At 39.3% G+C, this 23177-nt stretch overlaps 1 protein-coding gene across 1 annotated transcript in view; it reads left to right on the top strand.

Annotated features, from left to right (window-relative positions):
* LOC106569072 (pappalysin-2) overlaps positions 1–22133 on the top strand; it is a 70579-nt gene extending 48446 nt beyond the window's left edge. The window contains exons 17-23 of the mRNA XM_014140037.3: positions 5449–5662; positions 6679–6847; positions 6972–7104; positions 9177–9286; positions 10473–10544; positions 19740–19838; positions 21548–22133. Of these exons, the coding sequence (XP_013995512.3) occupies positions 5449–5662; positions 6679–6847; positions 6972–7104; positions 9177–9286; positions 10473–10544; positions 19740–19838; positions 21548–21655 (905 nt within the window). The 3' untranslated portion in view covers positions 21656–22133. The remainder of the gene's footprint in view (positions 1–5448; positions 5663–6678; positions 6848–6971; positions 7105–9176; positions 9287–10472; positions 10545–19739; positions 19839–21547) is intronic.
* Positions 22134–23177: the final 1044 nt, after the last annotated feature.

The following is a 23177-nucleotide window of genomic DNA, read 5'->3' as shown; positions in this document are numbered from 1 at the left end:
ATTGTGCACGAATATTGCATTTTTTAAAGCCTGTTATATTAAATGAAGTGCCCTTTAATATAAACCACATGGACAATTCAATACATCTGTGCATCCTCTGTGACTTCTAGGAAGATTTTAACCCACTTAACCCACAAAGTCATTTCTGAAGATGATTATTTATTTAATGTTATTAGTGATTCATTTTAAAGTAAAAAAACAACCTCTCCCTCATTTTAATGTCAACCCTGTTACGTGAGCTGAACTCTCATTTTAATACAGTGAAACTTTTCCTGTTAAACTCTGAGGCCCTCTGGTGGCATTTTCTAAGCGACACTTAACCCTTGTGTTGTCTTAAAGGTCAAAGATGACCCGCCAATATGTTTAACAGCAGAGAAAACCCCCTAAACTCTATTTTTTCAACTTGAAATTTGATTACTTTTCCTAGTGACCCCAACATTAGAAAAAGTGAAACATCGCCTTTGTTCATATTTCCATGAAAGCTGTACACCACCAGAGTACAAAGATTGTCTGAGGGTCATTTTTGACCCAGCAGTTATAAGATAATTTACACACTACAAAAACAACAACGACAAATTGAGATTATGTGTGCTACTGATTGAACTCAGCCAGCAGCTCTTGAAGAGAAAGATCACCATGGTTGGCACCTGCGCTCCTCGCAACAAGGGGGAGAGAGGCCTTCTCATCAAAGTTTACCTTCACCCCCTACCACCACTCTAGTTTCTTACCTCCCAAAGAGGATCAAGAATGTGGTCCTCCTAAGCACCCTGCACAAAACGGCTGAGATCAGTGATCGTGAGGACAGGAAGCCAGCCATCATCCTGGACTACAACCACAACAAAGGAGGCATGGACAACCTGGACAAGGTGATTGGAACTTACAGCTGCAGGAGGATGACTGCCCGCTGGCCACTGGTCATCTTCCATAACATCATTGATGTGTCCTCATGCAATGCCTTCGTGATATGAAACAAGATCAACCCTACCTGGATGCCTGATAAGCTGAACAAGAGGAGGGTGTTCCTGGAACAGCTGGGAAAGGCACTTGTAACCCCACACATTCAAAGAAGGGAGCACCACCCCCGCACAACAGCCTCTGCAGCACTTGTGAAAGCTGTTCAGGGGGCTGAATCTTGTCCTGATCCACCTGAGGCTGCAGCTAGGGCAGGCAAGAGGAGGAGATGCCTATTCTGCCCCCCAAAGAAGGACTGTAAAAAAAATACTATGTGCTGCACATGTGAGAAATACATCTGCAAAGTCCATGCACACACACTTGCATACTGTCCTACATGTGCTAATTAGAGTTGATTGATTTATGTTCTTCATGTTTTTGTTTTGTATCTATCTTATTTTATTCTTATTTATTATTGTTGTTTATACAACTTGTGGGTTTGGGCAATGGTTCTAAAAATGGGAGAAGACTATTATTTTGTAGTTGAATTCCTCATTGTAGAGTATATAAGAATATATCACTATGTTGCTAAAAAAGTTCAAGACTGTTATTGTTCCCTTCAATAAAATGTATTCAAAACTACTTTCTGCACATTTCTGCTACTTTCTTAGGCTATTCAAGTGCGATCTCTTGCTAAAAGAATTGCTTACGCCTATGCAGTACCTTTAGCATTAATAATAATAAACCTCTACGTTAGTAAAAAAAAAACAATTATGACAGGTGTGTTGTAATAAAAACGAGTGGTATCCACTGATTAAACGCAGATGGAAAACCCAGATATTCACAAAGTCTGTGAGGAATGACAGGTTGTTTCTTCATGCAAAATATATTTGGGGTTTAAAATTCTATTAAGCTGCTTTATTTTAGGGGTTTATTGAAGGTGGGTCATTTTTTACCCTTAGGACAAGGGAGTATACAGAATGAGACGACGCAAGGGTTAAATTGTAAACTACCTTTTTTAGATACGTTTTGATTTCAAAACTATAAGTTCTACAAAGGCATGCATAGTACTGTTAGAAAGGTAAGAACCATGGAATTGTGATACAGTAGTACAGCAACAACGTGACTATTACAGAGCCAGAGCAACAGCAGGGGAAACATTTTCAAAAAAAGATTGATTCTAAAATGAAAAAAACATGTCTTGGGGGTTTCGGTTCACAAACTGTCTCCGTGTTAGGGAATAGCTGGGTTTGAAAGCCTGGGTTTGAAATAAAGTATGTCACCAATTACCATTCTAAAAGTATTTTATTTAATTTTGTACAATGTATTTTTTTCTTCATATCTTTTTCCTAATGGTGGCACTCTAAACATGCACAAATTCCCATAGGAACACAGCCATTATAAAAGTGCAGCACTGTTCCATGCCTTCATTTTTTGTCTTACAGGAATGATATATAGTTGAAGTCGGAAGTTTACATACACTTAGGTTGGCGTCATTAAAACTCGTTTTTCAACCACTCCACAAATTTCTTGTTAACAAACTATAGTTTTGGCAAGTCGGTTAGGACATCAACTTTGTGCATGACACAAGTACTTTTTCCAACAATTGTTTACAGACAGATAATTTCAGATATAATTCACTGTATCACAATTCCAGTGGGTCAGAAGTTTACATACACTAAGTTGACTGTGCCTTTAAGCAGCTTGGAAAATTCCAGAAAATTATCATGGCTTTAGAAGCTTCTGATAGGCTAATTGACATAATTTGAGTCAATTGGAGGTGTACCTGTGGATGTATTTGAAGGCCTACCTTCCAACTCAGTGCCTCTTTGCTTGACATCATGGGGAAATCATTAGAAATCAGCCAAAACCTCAGAAAAAAATATTGTAGACCTCCACAAGTCTGGTTCATCCTTGGGAGCAATTTCCAAATGCCTGAAGGTACCACATTCATCTGTACAAACAATAGTACGCAAGTATTAACACCATGGGGCCATGCAGCCGTCATACCGCTCAGGAAGGAAACGTGTTCTGTCTCGTAGAGACGATGTACTTTGGTGCGAAAAGTGCAAATCAATCCCAGAACAACAGCAATGGACCTTGTGGTAAGGAAACAGGTAGAAAAGTATCTATATCCACGGTAAAACGAGTCCTATATCGACATAACCTGAAAGGCCGCTCAGCAAGGAAGAGGCCACTGCTCCAAAACCGCCTTAAAAAAGCCAGACTACAGTTTGCAACTGCACATGGGGACAAAGATCATACATTTTGGAGAAATGTCCTTTGGTCTGATGAAACAAAAATAGAACTGTTTGGCCATAATGACCATCGTTATGTTTGGTGGAAAAAGGGGGAGGCTTGCAAGCCAAAGAACACCATCCCAACCGTGAAGCACGGGGGTGGCAGCATCATGTTGTGGGGGTGCTTTGCTGCAGGAGGGACTGGTGCACTTCACAAAATAGATGGCATCATGAGGTAGGAAAATTATGTGGATATATTGAAGCAACATCTCAAGACATCAGTCAGGAAGTTAAAGCTTGGTCGCAAATGGGTCTTCCAAATGGACAATGACCCCAAGCTTACTTCCAAAGTTGTGTCAAAATGGCTTAAGGACAACAAAGTCATGGTATTGGAGTGGCCATCACAAAGCCTTGACCTCAATCCCATTTTGTGGGCAGAACTGAAAAAGCGTGTGCGAGCAAGGAGGCCTACACAACTGACTCAGTTAGTCAGGAGGGATGAGCCAAAATTCACCCAACTTATTGTGTGAAGCGTGTGGAAGGCTACCCAAAACATTTGACCCAAGTTAAACAATTTAAAGGCAATGCTACCAAATACTAATTGAGTGTATATAAACATCTGACCCACTGGGAATGTGATGAAAGAAATAAAAGCTGAAATAAATCATTCTCTCTACTATTATTCTGACATTTCACATTCTTAAAATAAAGTGGTGATCTAACTGACCTAAGACAGGGAATTTTTACTAGGATTAAATGTCTGGAATTGTGAAAAACTGAGTTCAAACGTATTTGGCTAAGGTGTATGTAATCTTCTGACTTCAACTGTACAGTACATATGAAGTCGTAACCTTTTTATTGACGTAATCAGATCTCAAGTCTGATTCCCAGTTCATCCACTGTAAGATCACATGACGTGACTTGGCCACTTGGGACAAGATGCTTCTGGTTTGATCTGGTTTGGGTAGTACCATCACCAGGCGATAAATTAATTAATAGACCAATAAGAAAGAGTTCCAAACCTTTCTGCATTAACAGCTAGTTTTCAGTTTTACCCTCCCCACTCAGACCACACCCACACAATCCTAACTAAATTCTTGCTTGAGAAATTGCTCTTTACTAAGAGCCTATCAGCATTGGACCTTTAACAATTTCAATGTGCATTAAATTGCCCTTCGCTGTTGCACACCAACAAGCCTCCATTCCCCTAGCTGACTAAACTCCACTCCACGTTGAAGGAAGTTTCTGATGAACTCCAGAGACCAGCCTTTGTGGAATTCAGCTCTGACTACATCAATTCGCCCAAGGTCAATACTTCAAAAATGTTTCATTTTGAAACACTAACCTTGTACCTATGTTTGTCCTCTGTAGTTGCGTACCTTTGTTTGCTGAAATACATACTTTTTCAATAAACGTTAATCAAATACAGTTGTTGATCAAATACAACCACCCAGTTACAGTCAACCCTTTTTCTTTATTTGGCACTTAATAGCCACTTACTATAGTACACTTTTTTTTTATTTAACTTCTAGAGGTTGGAGAATGTGTTTTTTATTAAGTTGAACATGTGCTCTTTACGACAGAATTTAAAACATTTGGTGAAATGTTTTTTTTCACCAAGTTACGCTACCCAAATGCACCTAATTGGTGGAACGACCCAGATGGCAACTCCCAACAGATGTTAACCGCAACCTAGCTTGTTATTGACAGCAGTTTGTTAAGCTGTTTTAAGTTGGCTACATAGACTACTGCTGGATCACTGGCTGTGGTCGGTCAATGAGCTCTTCTGAATTGTTTGATTGGTTACCAATATTGACCCAACATGCATGTTGATCCAAGTTCCTATGTACCCATTGCCATGCATTACTCAATACTCAGCAATTCCTCCTTATACAGCTGTATTGGATTTTTTATAATGACTGCAACACTTGAGTATAATGACTGCAACACTTGAGCAAAGCTTAAAGGTCTCATAAAACACTTTAAACCATGTAAGAAATTCATTACATTTTATAGACCAATAAAATGAACACAACTTTTAGAGTATTATGATTACATATACATACCAACATAACCTTGTGTATGTTGATAATTTAGCTCTAGGCACCGACAGGTATGGACACATACAATCTCTCATGATGAAATCACTAACAGTCCACAAACTTACATTATGTCTTAGCATTCAAATGAATGGACTGATTCCAGATGTCAGATTCATTAAGCGTGTTAATAACTTACTTAATAACAAACTACTGATCATTGGATTACAATTCTGTTTCAGGTTTGAATAGATTTTGTGCCTTTATTTGTTTTGCAGGAGACAGTGATAGGTTGGTGTGTTTAGATGATGGTCTATGGTCCTTCCCTGAAGCCTACTGTAAGATAGAGTGCTCAGAGCCTCCAACAGTACCCAACGCCAAGCTCCTAGTGCCCCAGTGCGAAGGTACAGGGCATGATGTGGGTACCGTATGCCGTTACAAATGTAACCCAGGTTGCTATGTTACTGGCAGCCTAAAAACAAAGTCCAGAAAGTGAGTAATGTGTTATGTATCACTTTTTTTTGCTCTGCTCCAATAACGTGTTATAGAACAGTGTTAGTAGCTGCTATTTTATGTAACAGGTAACAATGAATGCATCACATATTTCTCCCACGGATCCTGAGTTTAAATAGCACAATTCGTACATTTAAATGTACTTTTAGATCCATAAACCCTGCATACCTGTGTATGGTTTTAAAGTATAGTGACATAGATCTCCAGTAAGATCCATACCAATGCTTACTTTTCTCATTATTGTTTTCCAGTTGTATTAATTGGGTAACTTTGCCTGATTATCAATGTGATTCACGTGTTTCTAATGAGTTGGTTTCCCATTAGTAAGCCGATGTTGCTGGTTTATTTCCTCTCTTTGTTGGAGTCAGCATTATCCCTTACTATTGTGCATATCAGCCCGTCAAAGACATTGTTCTTGAATCTAGCTAGACTTTCTAAGACTGCTCAGCATGTTGTACTGGACCAACTGCATGTACAAACTGATATCAGAACAGGGCATTTGCACCTCTTTTATTTTGTTCATTTTTATTTAACCTTTATTTAACATCTGGACTTCTTTATGAGATTCTCAACTCACTTTTAAGATATGTGAATGTCTTAAGGACCTCTAATGAGTTACAATATGTGAAGAACCAAAAGCACTATTAAATCGGTTTAAATGATTTTGTTTATTATGAACTTTGACATGTTTTAAATGTATTTACTCAAATACATTGTTAACACCACAATTTTACTGAAAATGGTAACCAGTATAGTAACTTGTTATTACTGAGGCTTGTGAATACTGTATCCCTCTCTTTTTCACTCCTGGTTTTAGTCCATTTAGTCCATGTACTTACTTATTCCCTCAGGTTTAGCCAGAGATTACATAAGACGTGTAGGTGTTTGTTAGTGCGTCACCGTATGTCAGTACTGTGTATGTGAAGGCCGATGCGTAGGCCGGTATTCCTACTGACAGTATGTGTGTGCGTGTGTGTGTGTTTGTGCGTCCCCAGAAGGTTTCTGAAGGTGGAGTGTGTAGAGGGGGGCCAGTGGGAGGAGGGGGGCTGTGAACCCATTCCCTGTCCATCTCTACCTGCTGTCTATGAGGGCATGTTCACCTGCACCAACGGCAGGCACTACAACAGCCTCTGTACCCTCCAGTGTCCTCACGCCTCGGAAAATGTAATGCTTTAGCTCTCTTTATACAAAACAAAAGGTGCAATATAGGTACACTGTCTGAACTGTCATTCCATTCCATTAATAAAGTGCCATATCTTATTCATTCTGTTTTTATCTCTCCTGACAGCACACAATTCGCTGCACTAAAGATGGCGAGTGGACAGAGAAGTTCACAATGTGTACAAGGTTGAATGAAGCCTGCCCACCTCCACCTGATGTCAGTTGGGTTCAGTATGCCTGTGATGAGGGCTTCAGTGTTGGTAAGTCTCCTTCTCAACTCCTCCAGCTTGAGGAAACTCCGTATTACACTTACAAGTAGTAGTTTAGCGTAGTAATGTACTGCAATGTACTGTAGTAATCAACGACTGTCAGTATTTCAAAGAAATTATGCATTGCATCATTCTGATAATCACATCTTATGTTGCTTTATTGGTGTTTATTGATTCTACACAGAAGGCATTTTAGTTGGTATTTCTTTCGTCTGAAAGTTTCTACAGTGTAAAGTCAGATCATTTTAAACATCTCATGATTATGTAATACTGTACCGTGGTAATATATATACAGTACCAGTCAAACATTTTTCTTCATCTGTACTATTTTCTACATTGTAGAATAATAGTGAAGATATCAAAACTATGAAATAACAGATATGGAATCATGTAATAAACAAATAAAAATATATTTTAGATTTTAGATTCTTCAAAGTAGCCACCCTTTGCCTTGACAGCTTTGCACACGCTTGGCATTCTCTCAACCAGCTTCATGAGGTAGTCACCTGGAATGCTTTTCCAACAGTCTTGAAGGAGTTCACACATATGCTGAGCACTTGTTGGCTGTTTTTACTTCACTACACCTTCCAACTCATCCCAAATCTCAATTGGGTTGAGGTCGGGTGATTGTGGAGGCCAGGTTATCTCATGCAGCACTCCATCACTCTCCTTCTTGGTCAAATAGCACTTACACAGGCAGGAGGTGTGTTTTGGGTCGTTGTCCTGTTGAAAAAGTAATGATAGTCCCACTAAGCGCAAACGAAATAGGATGGTGTATCGCTGCAGAATGCTGTGGTAGCCATGCTGGTTAAGTGTGCCTTGAATTCTAAATAAACCACAGGCAGTGTCACCAGCAAAGCACCCCCACACCGTCACACCTCCTCCTCCATGCGTCATGGTGGGAACCACACATTCGGAGATCATCCGTTCACCTACTCTGCGTCTCACACAAAGACACAAAAAAACTCAAATTTGGACTCATCACACCAAAGGACAGATTTCCACCGGTCTAATGTCCATTGCTCGTGTTTCTTGGCCCAAGCAAATATTTTCTTATTATTGGTGTCCTTTAGTAGTGGTTTCTTTGTAGCAATTCAACAAATTAAGGCCTGATTCACACAGTCTCCTCTGAACAGTTGATGTTGAGATGTGTCTGTTACTTAAACTCTGTGAAGAATTTATTTGGGCTACAATCTGAGGTGCAGTTAACTCTAATGAACTTATCCTCTGATGGACTGCTGTTTCTCTTTGCTTTTTTGAACTTATTTTGACATAATATGGACATGGTCTTTTACCAAATAGGTCTATCTTCTGTATACTAACCCTACCTTGTCACAACACAACTGATTGGCTCAAACACATTAATTCCACAAATTAACTTTTAACAAGGCACATCTGTTAATTGAAATGCATTCCAGGGGACTACCTCATGAAGCTGGTTGAGAGAATGCAAAGAGTGTGCAAATCTGTCATCAAGGCAAAGAAAGGGTGGCTACTATGAAGAATTGTTGTTATTTCATAGTTTTGATGTATTCACTATTATTCTACAAAGTATAAAATAGTCAAAATAAAGAAAAACCCTTGAATGAGTAGGTGTGTCCAAACTTTTGACTTCTACTGTATTTCAATATATATATATATAATAATAAATATATATATAATCACATCCTCTGACACAAGCTGGCTGGAATAGTCCTGTTTTCACTGGTGATGATAAACATCCTCCTCTCTCCTCTCCTCAATAAATACACACATATATATATATATATATATATATATATATATATATATATATATATATATATATATATATGTGTGTATGTGTGTGTGTGTATTTATTGCCCATATATTGTGGTGTGTTGTGTATCCCAGAAGGCATGCATACACATGGCAAAATAAAACAGAGCCATAGCAGGTAGCAGGTGGTAAATTACTTTGCTAGCTGAGCTGCCAAGCTGTTGAATCACAGATGACTAGTCTTAACCACGGCTTTTTTTTGCACATTAATAAATTCAACCGATGCAAATTGGAGTGAAAGGTAAGCTTACTTTGTATCACTGCAGGTGCAGTTTGCTACCCAACATGCAGTGCGGCCTTACATGACCCAGTGGTTCTAGCCAATAGCACCACAGCCGACAGCGTCAAGCACTGGATGCTGCCAGGCAGGGTTCAGGTAAGGTGTTTGACTGACTTAGACGTTGCTGCTTTGTTATTTGCAACATTTTATTTTGTATTGGCTAATATTCGCCTTGTGTAACCTTAGCGCTTCACACACAGCTCTGTGGCTTGCTCAAATGATTCATTTGGATGAATAATGGACTAAAACAAACGGTTGTCTGTCCTTCAAGTTGAGCTTTTCCTGCAAATGAATCACCGGCCTACGCTTAGCAGCTTATTTTACTGAATGTATTTATATTATTCGATATAAACAACCAGGTGCAATCTTCCTGCTTCTTTTCTGCTCAGTTAGGAGGACACTCTTAGCCTCACTGTGAATTCTGTTAAGATCAAATGTTTATTGTAATTTCTGCCAGTTTGACATACAGATGGCAAATAATGAGGTATAAAGATTCAGATGGACAAAAAAAGTTGACATCAGAGTTTATACTATTAGAAATAGGCGCCTTTCAAGAATTTACGCAACACGCAATCATCACAGCAAACTGTCTAGGAATTTCACTGATGTGTCAGAGTGAAATGGACTGTTTTCTTAAGAAGGGCAACCTGCCCAATATTATCTCGAAGGATCGCTTTGACATGACGGCTAGCGTAAATAGCCCTATCATTTCACACTCTATTGGGTGGTCATTCACTGAGCCAGCAGACGTAACTGCCTTAAGGCCAAATACTTTGGCACTGATTTTGATAACTTGAGTTGTATTACTGGCAGGTCATCGTGATCCAAGGCATTATGTTCGATTGAGTCTAGATGGGAATCATGTCTGTATCCCTTTACAAGACAACTTTTGGGACACAAAGTAGTATCCTGTTACTCCTACAGTCTTTTTCAGTCAAACAATATGATTAGTATGCTGTCGTTCAGGTAGAAAGTAAATGCCACACACCGTTATGAGGAGAACTCAAGATGACAGGGCCATTTTGGCTGGATCACTTCATAACACAAAATATGGGCTTGTTGACTAAATGTTTTTGGTTTGATGGGAGCATTAGAGTAAAGTTAGAGATGTAAGTACAGTTAGATATCTTTATCAAGTGTAGTCATTGAACAAAAATAAAGTCCTGTGTGCAGACAAACTGTCTCCTGTAAGCCTAGTATAACCAAAATAGGTTTGGATCTATAGATATTGCTGTAGATACTGATAACTAATTACAATGTCTCAATCAATGTTACATTACAGGACATTGTTTGCACAGGAATGACGAGGTGGCATCCTGACCCCAAACTCATCCACTGTATCCAGTCATGTGAGGTGAGTGTTCTATATTGCATAGTGCCTGCCACACAGGGTTCATATACTATTTAAAATCTTTAAAAAATAAGTGTTTGCTCTAGCCTGCCTGGAGTGCCAGATGAGTGGGGTTTGCAGTTTTGGGAGTATTGTATTGGTCCATTACGCCAGAAAAGCACATATCAATTATTTGAAAGGATTTTCAATAGTATTTTAATCCAGGTCTGGTGCCTGCTACAGTATTAAACAGTACCAACATGATTTAAGATGAGACGTAAGATCTTTTGCAAATCTAGGCTGCTCTGTTCTATCAAGACAGTCGGTTTTATCTCTCTATTGTGTTAGTCTTCAAAATGAAGACCTGTGCAGTACATGCTTTGAAAAATGCATTTCTTACCTGATCATATCTATCCCTTTCTTTAAAGTAGCCTAAGCTTGATCTCAGAAGATTCTTTGAACAGACATTTGTTTGGCTCTACATGTATGCAGTAAAAAGGGATTTCATTTGACTGTGAATAGTAAATAGAACCATGGTAAGACCATTTATATTAAGTCATACACAGAGAATATCAAACCAAGACCCAAATTCAATCGATTGCAGATAAAGCAAACCACACTGTGTGTTCACTGAGAAGGTTTATGCTGTATTTTAAAGGCAGTTGTGATTTCACATCAAAATCCATTGTCTGCGAGAGGAATAGCTTGCGGGTTGTGTCAGTTTTAACACAATTAACTCATCTGATTTGCATTTAGATGTTGGTCATTTTGCAGACACTATTATCGAGAGCGGCTTACAGTCAGTGCGATCAACTAAGGTAGGTAAGACAAGCACATATGACAGTCATTGTTAGTAAAACCTTTCCTTAAAGCAGCTAAGTACAAAAGTGTGAGTTCTGAAAAAACCCTCAGTGCAGTTCTTTCATCTGCAGTGGATTGAAATGGGGCCCAAATGTGCTCAACTATGGCAAGGTTCACTGCAAACTATAAGCTTCTCTCTCTACCTTGTTCAGACTTTATTGTTGAAATATTTATCACTGGCAATGATATGCTACAAACCATAATTTCTGAGACTGACAGTTCCATTTTTCTTTCATCGTTTCCTTTGATTTAGTCTATTTTTGGGGATCAAAAGGCAGGCTTTGTATTTTGATATATTTCCCCATTCATTTATTAGCTGTTATATATTACTCTATTATTACCCAGAACCTTTTATTCAGAATTCAACTGACTTTAGTGTAACCTGGAACTATCTATGGAACACAAACTGTTGATGTCTCATGGTATTAAAATATTCCATCTACCTGCCAGCACATTTTTCCCCTCCACCTTCCCGTGCATGTTGCTAAGCAAAACAGTTGCTTATAACCAGATTCTCCATGACAACATTGTAAATTATACCACTCCACATGTGTTACAAATGCTCCCCACCAGATCTCATCCAGATGCTCCTTTACAAAATAGGATGATGATAAGTGTAGAGGTCAGCTGAGGCATTATCATAATTGGCTTTACCATAAGCCTGCTTCATTATCTAGGCCAATGTTTTCCTCTTCAAAATACAGTTCACAAAATGCATCAATCTCAACAGCAAAAAAATTGATTGGAAGAATACTCAAATTGTATTTTTCTTTCAGGAAGTAAGTAAGTAGGCAAAAGCTGCTGGACGGTAGGAAGGAGGGAGACAACTGAATAATATAATTAGGATGTGTCAAGACTAGCCAATCAGCCCTTAAAAAACAAGTAGAGTTGTTTGTTGAGGAGTGCAGATCATTTAGCCTACCCCATGTGCCCTACATTAAGACAGCCAGTCTAAACTCTTCTCTCATTCAGAAGTTGAACTTACAGTGTAAAATACAGTGTGAGTAATAGTTGTCATAGATAATATCACATACAGTGCATTCGGAAAGTATTCAGACCCTTTTACTTTTTCCACATTTTGTTACGATACAGCCTTATTCTAAAATTGATTACATTGTTTTTCCCCCCTCATCAATCTACACACAATACCCCATAATTACACAGGAAAACTGATTTTTAGACATTTTTACAAATGTATTAAAATAAAAAACTGAAATATCACATTAACATAAGTATACAAACCCTTTTCTCAGTGCTTTGTTGAAGCACCTTTGGCAGTGCTTCACTGTAGGAAGAGTCTCTTGGTGGTTCCGAGCTTCTTCCATTTAAGAATGATGGAGGCCTCTGTGTTCTTGGGGAATTCCTGTCGCAGAGCTCTACAGACAATTCATTTGACCTCATGGCTTGGTTTTTGCTCTGACAAGCACTTTCAACTGTGGGACCTTATATAGACAGGTGTGTGGTTTTCAAAATTATATTCAATCAATTTAATGTACCACAAGCGAACTCCAATCAAGTTGTAGAAACATCTCAAGGATGATCAATGGAAACAGGATGCACCTGAAATCAATTTCGAGTCTCATAGCAAAGGGTCTGAATATTTTATTTATTTATAAATTTGCAAACATTTCTAAAAACCTGTTTTTGCTTTGTCATTATGGGCTATTGTGTGTCGAATGATGAGAAACATTTATTTAAGCTTTTTTTTAATAAGGCTGTAATGTAACAAAATGTGTAAAAAGTCTAGGGGTCTGAATACTTTCCGAATGCACTGTATTTATTCTAGATTTGTATTAGTATCATAATATTGTCCTTTTAATAGTCTACTCTAGAGGTTGTTACTGTAACTTAATGTTTCACTTTTGCCAGACCCACATTCGAGGGTTTGTTTTGAACCGCTAAACATGACCTTTCATTTGAGAATGAACTTAGACTAGAACATAATTAGCGAGCGAGCTCTGAGGAACTCTGGGGAGTCCCAATCAGGAAGAGGTTATGTGGAGCCTCCAAAACATTAACAGTTGTTGCTATGGAGTTTACCTTGTTTATTGTATCTTTCACTTAGCATTAAACTTGGCCAGTCGGCATGCTCTTCGAGCGTAAATCTTTCCTTCACTCTAGTAGGATTTTTAGGTTTAATGAATAACCATGTTTGGCTCTTAAATTTGAAAGATAGATTATTTTGGTGGCATGAAGAGATACTGTTTGTGGGGAATCCCCACCCTTGGTGTGGGTAATGATGAACTTTGGCAACATTTATTCTGGTATTGTCAAACTTACGGAGTCATCCAGGATATATTTGCGTTATATTTGCGTTTCTTGAGCAATATAGTACCCGTCAATAGACGCATCTACTCATTCCAGGGTTTTTCTTTATTATTACTATTTTCTACATTGTAGAATAATAGTGAAGACATCAAAACTATGAAATAACACATATGGAATCATGTAGTAACCAAAAAAGTGTTTAACAAATTCTTCAAAGTAGCCACCCTTTGCCTTGATGATAGCTTTGCACACTCATGGCATTCTCTCAACCAGATTCATGAGGTACTCACCTGGAATGCATTTCAATTAACAGGTGTGCCTTGTTAAAAGTTAATTTGTGGAATTTCTTTCCTTCTTAATGCGTTTGAGCTAATCAGTTGTGTTGTGACAAGGTAGGGGTGGTATACAGAAGGTAACTCTACTTGGAAAAAGAAAGTCCATATGGCAATGCGGAACATTTCAAGAACTTTGAAAGTTTCTTCAAGTGCTGTCGCAAAAACCATCAAGCGCTATGATGAAACTTTGTTCTTCTGAGGACAGCCACAAGAAAGGAAGACCCAGGGTTACCTCTGCTGCAGAGGATACGTTAATTAGAGTTAACTGAACCTCAGATTGTAGCCCAAATAAATTCTAACAGACACATCTCAACATCAACTGTTCATAGGAAACTGCGTGAATCAGGCCTTTCATGGTTGAATTGCTGCAAAGAAACCACTACTAAAGGGCACCAGTAAGAAGAAGAGACTTGCTTGGGCCAAAAAACACGAGCAATGGATATTAGACCAGTGGAAATCTGTCCTTTGGTGTGATGAGTCCAAATGTGAGATTTTTGGTTCCAACCGCCGTGTCTTTGTGAGACGCAGAGTAGGTGAACGGATGATCTTCGTATGTGTGGTTCCCACCGTGAAGCATGGAGTAGGAGGTGTGGGGTTGCTTTGCTGGTGACACTGTTGGTGATTTATTTAGAATTCAAGGCACACTTAACCAGCATGTCTACCACAGCATTCTGCAGCAATACGCCATCCCATCTAGTTTGCGCTTAGTGGGACTATCATTAGTTTTTCAACAGGACGATGACCCAACACACCTCCTGGCTGTGTAAGGGCTATTTGATCAAGAAGGAGAGTGATGGAGTGCTGCATCAGATGACCTGGCCTCTACATTCACCTGACCTCAACCTAATTGAGATGGTTTGGGATGAGTTGGACCGCAGAGTGAAGGAAAAGCAGCCAACAAGTGCTCAGCATATGTGGGAACTCCTTCAAGACTTTTGGAAAAGCATTCCTCATGAAGCTGATTGAGAGAATGCCAAGAGTGTGCAAAGCTGTAATCAAGGCAAAGGGTGGCTACTTTGAAGAATCTAAAATATATTTTGATTTGTTTAACACTTTTTTTGTTACTACATGATTCTATATGTGTTATTTCATAGATTTGATGTCTTCACTATTATTCTACAATGTAGAAAATAGTAAAAATACATTAAAACCCTTGAATGAGTAGGTGTGTCCAAACTTTTGACTGGTACTGTATGTTTGTGTGAACAGCATTAACAAAAGGGTTCGTTTACAGTAAATTCTGGATTCTTTAAATATCAACTTGGATGACACAAGTAGAAATACTCAATAAAATAGAAACTAAGAGCCCTCCTTTGGACAGAAGCCAGGAAAATGAGTAAATAGCCAGGTTGTCTATCTGACAGTGGATATCTTTATTTGCTGCTGTAACTCAAACAGCTCAGCAAGCTATCAAATGGATGAGCTGTGAACCTCAGATAGCACACTGTGTGGCGTCTAGTTTACAGCGTACTAGAACAATGGATTTTTTAAAAGCGAAAACACAAGGTTCTGAGGAAAAGTCAGCCGTTCTTCCAAAGTCTGCTTGTGGAGACATGGTACCATAAACACCTTCAAACTTGGTACATTACACTCACACTGTAATCCAGCAGACACTAGAGTTCCAAGTATGTTTTAAGAGGGGGTACTGTTAAATTTACTGACAGTTTACACAGGGCCCTGTGCCTTGTTATGAAGTGGGGAGCAATCCCTCTGCCTTATTTCCCAGATTTCTGGAGCAGTCCGTGGAAGTCCAATCCATCAGTGTGTTCTACGACCCCTTATCACCTTTTACATTCCATTAATGGCAGCTTTATCAAATGAAAAACAGAATGACTCACAAGTGGAAAAGTTATGCCTCTCACTCACATTATTGAGAACATTTGGGTGAGAAGAAACGTGGGTGAAATTGTTGATAAAAATTGGCATTTGGACGAGTAAAATCTGTTAAAAATATTTTGGCAGAGGATATTTACAAGCATGCATGTCTGCTTTGAAAATATTTTTTGTGGAAAGCATGGGTGTTCATACTGTTGATGTTACAGTATTTTTTATTGTCTTGCTTTATACCAAAGGAGGTCAAGTAATGATTTTAGATCATTTTAGGCCAAGGTCTCTTATGATTTAAATAGTCAAACTTTTGATTGTACTTATTTAACCAATGTAAGGGTCATGTTAAAGATACATTACAAATAGCCCAAAAGCAAGCCAAAACATATACTACTTTCTCATGTTTAGCAGTTGTGCTACATTATGTAACTTGCACTGCATGACCACAAGTATGTGGACACCGGCTCGTCGAACATCTCATTACAAAATCATGGGCATTAATATGGAGTTGGTCTCCCTTTGCTGCTATAACAGTATCCACTCTTCTGGGAAAGCTTTCCACTGGATGTTGGAACATTACTGCGGGGACTTGCTTCCATTCAGCCACAAGAGCATTAGTGAGGTCGGGCACTGATATTGGGTGATTAGGCCTGGCTCACAGTTGGCATTCCAATTCATCCTAAAGGTGTTTGATGGTTGAGGTCAGGGCTTTGTGCGGGCCAGTCAAGTTCTTCCACACTGACCTCGACAAACCATTTCTGTATAAACCTTGCTTTGTGCACAGGGGCATTGTCATGCTGAAACAGGAAAGGGCCTTGTAATAGTATGCTGTAATGTTAAGATTCCCTTCACTGGAACTAAGGGGCATGGCCTGAAAAATGAAAAACAGCCCCAGGCCCTTATTCCTCCTCCACCAAACTTTACAGTTGGCACTATGCATTAGTGCAGGTAGCATTCTCCTGGTATCCGCCAAACCCAGATTTGTCCATCGGATTGCCAGATAGTGAAGCTCCCGACTAACAGTTATTGTGCTGACGTTGCTTCTAGAGGCAATTTGGAACTCGGTAGTGAGTGTTGCTACCAAGGACAGATGATTTTTACGCGCTTCAGCACTTGGCGGTCCCATTCTGTGAGCTTGTGTGGCCTACCACTTTGCTGCTGAGCCGTTGTTGCTCCTAGACGTATCCACTTCACAATAAGAGAACTTACAGTCGACTGGGGGCAGCTCTCGCAGGGCAGAAATGTGACTAGCTGTATTGCGTTTCAGGGAAGACCCAGATCCAGACAGTGTCGAAGTATCAAACATGTCTTACTAGAACAGGGGGCAGGCAAAACGACAGGTCAAGGGCAGGCGGAGGTCAGTAATCCAGATCAGAGTTCAAAAGGTACAAAACAACAGGCAGTCTTGGGGTCAGGGCAGGCAGAGGTCAATAATCCAGGGTGATGTGACAAGGTACAGAACGGCAGGCAGGCTCAGGGTCAGGGCAGGTAGAAAGGTCAAAACCGGGAAAACTAGAAATCAGGAACTAGAAAAAGACAGGAGCAAGGGGAAAAACACTGGTAGGCTTGATGAACAAAATTAACTGGCAACAGACAAACCGAGAACACAGGTATAAAAACACTGGGGAAGATGGGCGAAACCTGGAGGGGGGTGGAGACAAGCAAAAAGACAGGTGAAACAGATCAGGGTGTGACAAACTGACTTGTTGGAAAGGTGGCATCTTATGATGGTGCCACGTTGAAAGCCACTGAGCTCTTCAGTAAGGCCATTCTACTGCCAATGTTTGTCTATGGAGATTGCATGGCTGTGTGCTCGATTTTAAACACCTGTCAGCAACGGGTAGAATAATAGTGAAGACATAAAAACTCTGAAATAACACATATGGAATCATGTAGTATCCAACAAAGTGTTAAACAAATATATTTTATATTTGAGTTTCTTCAAAGTAGCCACCCTTTGCCTTGATGACAGCTTAGCACACTCTTGGCATTCTCCCAACCAGCTTTATGAGGTAGTCACCTGGAATGCATTTCAAATAACAGGTGTGCCTTGTTAAAAGTTTGAGCCAAACAGTTGTGTTGTGACAAGGTAGGGGTGGTATACAGAAGATAGCCCTATTATGGCAAAAACAGCTCAAATAAGCAAAGAGAAACGACAGTCCATCATTACTTTAAGACATGATGGTCAGTCAATCCGGAAAATCTCAAGAACTTTGAAAGTTTCTTCAAGTTTATTTATTTATTTTTATTTATTTCACCTTTATTAATATAGGTAGGCAAGTTGAGAACAAGTTCTCATTTACAACTGCGACCTGGCCAAGATAAAGCAAAGCAGTTCGACACATATAACAACACAGTTACACATGGAGTAAAACTAACATACAGTCAATAATACAGTAGAAAAATAAGTCTATATATAATGTGAGCAAATGAGGTGAGATAAGGGAGGTAAAGGCAATAAATAGGCCATGGTGGCGAAGTAAATACAATATAGCAATTAAAACACTGGAATGGTAGATTTGACAGTAGATGAGTGTGCAAAGTATAAATACTGGGGTGCAAAGGATCAAAATAAATAAATAAATAAATACAGTAGTGCAGTTACAAAAAAACATAAAAAAACATCAAGGTTTACTACATGATTCCATATGTTTCATAGTTGTGATGTCTTCACTATTATTCTACAATGTAGAAATTGTAAAAATAAAGAAAAACCCTTGAATGAGTAGGTGTGTCTGTGTGTGTATATATATATATATATATATATATATATATATATATATATATATATATATATATACCTTTTTCCTCTTTTTTTATTTCTTTGCTTTCAGGCCCATGGGTAAAGGGTGGTATGGGAAAGATTTTCTCTGGTCACTGGAAGGAGGGGTGGGTGTTGGAGGGTGACTGATGAGCAACCCTAGTTGCTAGCGGGGGTGGAAAGGGGTGAGAAACAGGGTTTCCAGGGTGGGGGGTTGGATGAAGACATGTTGTCTGGGTGGGGTTGGGGGAATGGGCTGAGAGGTGGAGGCCCACCTCTTTTTTGTTTTGTTTTCCTGTTTACACTGAATTTATAATTTATAATGAAACTCTGTATGTATTTCTTTCTGGGTTTTTCTTCTTTTGAGGGGCAGCCTACAGGTACAGGTTTTATAAACTTATAATTTGAAATAGATAATGTACCTGTAACTTTCCCAACAAAAATGTAGCCACAAAAAAAAAGAAATGACATTTACTGTAACGGGTGGCCAAAAATGCCTACCTAAAAGCCACACCTCCAATCTTCTGATAGGCTGCCACCTTTACAATATATTATTTAAAAGGTTCAAAATGTAACCCCTCCAATCACAAAAAGGTTCTGTTTTGAATCTTTACTCAGGGGTTCCTTAGAGACCCTTTATCAGAGGGGTTCCTCTAGAAACCGTTTGGAACTGGAAAGGTTCCCCCCGTGTAGATTAGGCATATAATGTGAGATGTGCATTCAGGTACAACCTGGAGCCTTTGAAAGGGCGCCATTAGCCCGGGGAAAACCAAAGGTATCTTTGGCAGTCACCTCTTATTTTCTCACTTTTGGCACAATAACTTCAAGTTTAAGTTGAAGGCTTTCATTATGACGCCTTACGTTTTTTAATGTAGCATAAATATGACAATTTTATGCCGTTGCCGAGTCAGACAGAACTCACCAAAGTACTGCAAAAAATGGTTAAAGGCAGTTCCTGTTCCTGTCTCACATGCAAAATATTTAGTTAAAGCTCTGAGAGGTCAGGTATTAGCTCTTTACTAGTTGTTAATTAATAAAAGGCAAGGGTAAACACTCTTGGTGCTTTTCTATTTGAGTGTTGACGTCTGCAAATAGAAAGTTGCACCATTGTTTATGATGATCTCATCTTGCGGATGCTACCTTTAATAAGAGTTTCCTTTTTTCCAGCCCTTTGGGGGAGATGGTTGGTGTGACACCATCAACAACAGGGCCTACTGCGAGTATGATGGAGGGGACTGCTGTCCATCCACCCTCTCAACCAGAAAGGTACATTTACCTGTTTTCATCATCACCCCCATACCCCTCCTTAAATTACCTGCTTTTTTCTATGCTTCCAAATGAGTCAGTCTACTGCAGTGGGGATGTGTTTCTCCCACATACCTGCTATTTTGCCTACTGTATATGCATACTGCCTATTCATTCCTGAGAGTCTGCTGCAGCCAGCTAACTGGAGGTCATTCGTCTCTCTCATGTCCGTACTTATGACTCATGGTGGTAGCGCGGCTACTGCCGGTTCCCCCTTGAATGAGTAAGCTAAGCAACGGAGTGCCTGTCATAAATAAATTGCCTGCTAAATAGTATTTTATGAGGGGAAGGCCAGGTGTCTGTGGTCTTCTGTAACTGTAAAACACCAGTTAAACTATCAAGCTCTGAGAAAGTGAAATAAACCGTGAGCGACAGCATCCTGCCACTGTGAGTCCAGTGGAACTGTGGATCACTGGTGTTTATGCAGCCCATGGAAACTCCTCTGGTCTCCTGGGCACTTTGATTTGTAGAGTCTGGTTTTGGGTCCAAAGTCCGAGCTGGCAGCAGACTTGGACAGTAGACTAGAAGACGACTCAGTCCACTCGCTTCCAGTTGAAGCACAAACATGTCAAGCTGTGTTTACAAAGACAGCACAATTTTGATATTTGTTCCACTAATTGGTCTTTTAACCAATAAGATCAGCTCTGATAAAGATCTGATGTGAAAATATCTGATGTGATTGGTTAAATGCGGCCTAATAAGTTTGATAAGCCACAATGTGTTCTACATTTTTGTACAGTGCAAATCTTTCATTCAATTAATTCTTAAATCATTCTTAAATTGACACGACTTGTCTCTAAAACATATATTATTACATTTTCAAACGAGTTGATTGAAGTTGTGATAAACATTGGATAGCAACTACTCAAAACTGCATACAAAACAGTCAAATTATTGGCTTTTGTTTGACGCAAGCAGGAAAAACATCCAGTCTCTGTTGTTCAGAAGTCATTAGAACAAAGCAAAGGCAGCAGGGTATGGTTTTGTCCCAAATTACACCCTATTCCCTACATAGTGCAATATATCATTTGGCTCACCACAGCCTCCATCAATGAACCAACAGTAGGCTTAGGAAACACTTTGTTGCCAAACAAACATACTTTTAATGGGATCTGTGTTTCTTTTCTTAACCTTCTGGAACAGTTGCTAAGTCTTCAATAAAACTATTACTTCCACTAATCATCAATGAAATCAAAGGTAGGCTAGCCTCTGCATTAACCTAGCTTAGTTTACATTTCTTGCAACAGACTGCTTTGCAGGGCATCTGAGTTTATTTTGCAACCTGTGGTGATGGCCTGCGTCCTAGACAAGACTTGGCAACCTATTGTTGATTCTTAACATGTGTTCATCCGTTCACCACTGTGGTGCATTCCCTCCCCCACTCAAGGTTTCTCACTGTTAAGTCCATGGTGAACTATTTGACATCACTCCCTTTATTTATCTCTTGGGAGACATTTGTTTGTCTTTGAAATTGTGAAGAAATAAAAAGTGTGTAGAGCTCAAATATATAATACTATGCAATACTATTAAGGGCATAGTTTATTGCATTGTTAAACGTCTGCTATTACCTTGTGGATGTATTGGTTCAATTGGGGAAATGACCCCTGGTTGTGATTTTATTGTCACTTGAGATTTGTTTCTAATCTCCTGGTTACTTGACTGATTGACAGGTCATTCAGTTTGGGGCCGACTGTGATCAGGATGAATGCACTTGCCGTGATCCAAATGCAGAGGAGAACAAGAGCAAAGCCAAATACTTGGAAGCAGGACTGTTATGAACGATGGAACGGGATAGGCCAAGGCTGGCTCACAATGAAACAACAAGATGAACTTCACCCCTGGACATGATGTATTTCCAGTTTGTTTTCCTATTAGAGAGCAATGAAGGCTATCTCTTAACCAAAAATAAAAACAGTGTTTCAAGATTGTAGCTTTTAGGATTTCAACACAATAACTAATCTGTAAAGACGACTAACATGTATAGAATAATATATTTGGGCAATCTCTAATGTCGCATGTAGATGTAGTTACGGAGGTCTACAGTATTTCAACATCATATCACATAATACACATGTAAGCATATCATAGGTACCTAACTTAACACTTTATGCTTAGAGAGTTGTAAGATGTAGCAGTTTTCTCAAGAAATATTCTAAACAAATATTATACCTAAGTGTCGTCTTGTTCTGTGTGATACTATACTGTATTTTACTCTTGATATTGAATAAACTGTAACTTTGTCAGATGCTGATTTTATCTAACTTGTTTGTTTTTGGGTCTCCACACTCCTCTGAACATCAGGGAAACACATACAGTACCATATGTATCTCTTGCCTGTAAGGATATACACTGAACAAAAATAAATGCAACATGCAACAGTTTCAAAGAGTTCAAATCAAACTTTATTTGTCACATGAACCAAATGCAATAGGTTTAGACCTTACCGTGAAATGCTTACTTACAAGCCCTTAACCAACAATGTAGTTCATGAAAGAGTTAAGAAAATGTACCAAATAAACAGAGGTATAAGGAAAATATATTGAAATAAATTAATTAGGCCCTAATCTATGGATTTCACATGACTGGAAATACAGATATGCATCTGTTGGTCACATAAAAAAAAAATTAAAGTAGGGACATGGATCAGAAAACTAGTCAGTATATGGTGTGACCGCCATGTGCCTCATGCAGTGTGACACATCTCCTTTGCATAAAGTTGATCTGACTGTTGATTGTGGCCTATGGAATGCTGTCCCACTCCTCTTAAATGGCTGTGTGAAGTTGCTGGATATTGGCGGGAACTGGAACACGCTGTCGTAAATGTCGATCCAGAGTATCCCAAACATGCTCAACGGGTGACGTCTGGTGAGTATGCAGGCCATGGAAGAACTGGGACATTTTCAGCTTACTGGAATTGTGTACAGATCCTTGCAACATGAGGCCATGAATTATCATGCTGAAACATGCAATGATGGTGGTGGATGAATGGCACGACAATGGGCCTCAGGATCTCAAAACGGTATCTCTAAATTCAAATTACCATGGATAAAATGCAATTGTTTTCGTTATCTGTAGCTTATGCCTGCCCATACCATAACCCCACTGCCACCATGGGGCACTCTGTTCATAACAATGACATCAGCAAACCACTCGCCCACATGACACCATACAGGCTATCTGCCATCTGCCCGGTACAGTTGAAACTAGGATTCATCCATAAAGAGCACACTTCTCCAGTGTGCCAATGGTCATCGAAGGTGAGCATTTGCCCACTGAAGTTGGTTATGACGCCAAACTGCA

Source organism: Salmo salar, chromosome 14 (assembly GCF_965601325.2).
Source record: "Salmo salar chromosome 14, fSalSal1, whole genome shotgun sequence".
NCBI classification, from domain to species: domain Eukaryota; kingdom Metazoa; phylum Chordata; class Actinopteri; order Salmoniformes; family Salmonidae; genus Salmo; species Salmo salar.
Note: the sequence above shows the minus strand (reverse complement) of the source record. Positions and strands in the feature narration are given on the sequence as shown.